General features: G+C 37.0%; 1 protein-coding gene across 1 annotated transcript; it reads left to right on the forward strand.

Annotated features, from left to right (window-relative positions):
* The first annotated feature begins 1,399 nt into the window (after positions 1-1,399).
* Positions 1,400-2,597, forward strand: LOC142502315 (olfactory receptor class A-like protein 1). The gene has a single exon (XM_075613126.1). The coding sequence runs from the start codon at positions 1,400-1,402 to the stop codon at positions 2,393-2,395; it is 996 nt and encodes a 331-aa protein (XP_075469241.1). The 3' UTR covers positions 2,396-2,597.
* The last annotated feature ends 458 nt before the right edge of the window (positions 2,598-3,055 follow it).

Here is a 3,055-nt window from a genome sequence, read left to right on the forward strand (position 1 = left end):
TTAATTGTTTGATCATAAAGTCAGGGAAAGGCAGTCCGGGAATCACACAGAAATAAGAGGATGATACTGTATAATGCAATATCAGGAATAAGGTGATGGGGACTATAGAACAAGGTGGACATAGTGGAAGGAAAGAGTATTTATGCTCCAGCCTTCCTGTCCTCAGGCTATGTGATCAGAATGAGAGCAGAGGGATAGAGTAGGTTGTAGAGTGACTTTTACTGTGACTTGGCACTGGCAAACAGAAGGGGGAATCCATCATTCCCACAGTTTAAAAGCTGTTGACTCTTACTGAAAGGATTCAGATCTAATGATATCATGCTAACACAACCACCATTGATTGTGATAGCTGGAGATCTGAACTGTTTCCACTAACAGATATACAATGATATTGTAGCCAATTACATCTTTTTACATATCATTAAGATATAAAGCTCTTCGGAAACACAGATTAGTTTCTCCCTGTATTTATGTCAATGTCTCTTTCTTTTATACATGTATTTGTATAATTCACCTGGAATGTAATTTGACTTTCAACACTACACATAGAAGCACTCATGATTGGTGCTGAATAAAAATATAATAATAATAATAAAGCTTGCATTCTATATAAGGAACTAATTACACACAACACTTTGATAATTGCATAATTGCATTTGCAGCATTTAGAAACTGAACACTTCCATAACTAATGCTTTGGCTTCTTAGCACCAATGGTTACTTAACACCAAACTATTACATAATTTGTGGTTAATAATCTTTCTTTGTAAGTTACAACATACAGAATCCAACAACACAATATCAAATACATTTTATGGTGTGTGGTGGGATTGATTGTACATATTTGTTAGAATTTACAGGGCCATAATATAAAAGGGCAGATTGATTAATGACATAATACAGCACCAATATTTTTCATGTATGTATGTATGTATGTATGTTTGTATGTATGTATATCTTTGGTTACATAGCACCATCCATGTACATACTAGTACTTCACAGCAGTAATGACGTGACATAATAATATAACACATAGTGCAAAAAAGCTCTGACGACATGAATGTAACAATAGGAAAGGGAGTCCCTGCCCCAAAGAGCTAGACATTTTTACCCATTAAGCCATGGGACTTTAATAAATGGCTCACACAATCTCTGCAGTGTTTAAGAGTCTAATATCTATGGAAGCTGGGAGAAGCTGTAGACACATGTACTGTATGAAACATGGAAAAGACTGGAAGCTAAATAGTTGGACTGGAAGAACATATAAGCAGAATAATCCCTTACTGTGCTGTGCATAAGGATACAATCCTTGTGTTTGCATCATGTGTTGTACATGTATATTACCTGCAGTTTATTGTTTCTCCTTTCAGATATCGGACACTAACATTACACCAGTGTCATGGAGATCCATCTTCTTTTCAAAGCTCTCTGCTTCATCCTCCTGCTTCTGTTAGGAATTCCTGGAAATGTCTTCATTCTACTGAAATTTACCTATATCAAGTGTACAGAAAAAAAAATAATTCCAGCCAACATCATCCTGATGATCCTAGCACTAGCAAATCTTCTTGTGGTTCTCTCCCGTATCATCCCCCAAACTCTAGATGCTTTAGGAGTGGAGAATTTACTGGAAGACATAGAGTGTAAAATTTCCCTTCACACCTACAGAGTGAGTAGAGCCATGTCTATCTGTCTCACCACTTTGCTTAGCTGTCACCAATGCATGCTCATTGCTCCAGCAACTAGATATTGGATTTACTTCAAGACAATGATAACTCAGAATATATTTTTAATTGTTATATTGCTCTTGGGCATGAATATGTCTGTATACACTTCCAGTATTTTGTTTGCACGGAAAAGAACAAATTGTACAACCTCACCATACACACTACACTTGGTGTATTGTGATGTAGACTATTTGACCTATGTCTCTTACTTAATATATGGAATGGCATCCATAATAAGAGAGTTCTTTGTTGTGGGGTTGATGACCATATCAAGCAGCTACATGGTGTCTGTGTTGCACCGGCATGGGAAATCCATGAAAGGCATGCGCAGCTCCGACAGGGGTCAAAGTAAGACAGTTGAATACAAGGCCTCCAGAGCAGTCATCTTGCTGGTATCACTTTATGTAATTTTGTTTGGCATAGATAACTCCATGTGGATCTATTCCCTGTCGCCATCCTATGTGAGTCCTATAATGAATGAAACTCGGATATTTCTTGCTGCCTCTTTCTCTGCCCTGAGTCCTATTGTTATCATTGCAACAAACCCCAAACTACACCAGGGGGTGAATAATCAATGTAAGAAGCTGATAGAGTTGCAAAAAGGGGATACACAAAAGAGGGTTATTGTCAACTGTGTTAGTCAAAACCTGATAAATAACATGTCTTCATAGATGCACATTTACCTAAAAATAGATGTACAGTACAATAAGTACCAACTTGTATATAATTAGGATTTAACTTTACACATACTGTAGTGTACTAGAAGATATAAGTGGATATATGGAAGGCTGAACTTATGTGTAGATAACTAATCAAAAATCATCTCTCCTATGTCAACTGTACACCATGCGTACATATAAATCCAAAGGCTGCATGATAATTTCTACAAAGACTCTACCATTGCTCTTATTCAAGTAACCAGTGACATTTATGTTTCTATACTTCAAAATCCATTATGCTGCTCTCTTGACCTGTTTTCTGACTCACTGATGACCAGTCCCTTCCCCTTCACAGTCCTAACTCTGGTGATGCTGTATAAAAGCACTTCTCTTATACCCTATATATTGAAGTGCCTCAGGACTATCCTCTTCTCTCTCAGTAGTAACATTAAAAATGCATGTTTGGTGTTCTCTATTCAGATGACAATCGAATATACAGTATGTACCCATGTCAGATGTTTGTGTATGGTTTGGCTTCAACATTTTCCTGTACATGTGTTCTTTGGGTTGTCTTTTGTACCTTATGAACTGTCCGTGTTGGACCTGAAACGTTGCACTCTCTACTTTTCCTAAATAAATGAAAATTACTGCAATACACTTTTGTAAGTAGAG

This window comes from Ascaphus truei, chromosome 9, assembly GCF_040206685.1.
Source record: "Ascaphus truei isolate aAscTru1 chromosome 9, aAscTru1.hap1, whole genome shotgun sequence".
Classification (NCBI taxonomy): Eukaryota; Metazoa; Chordata; class Amphibia; order Anura; family Ascaphidae; genus Ascaphus; species Ascaphus truei.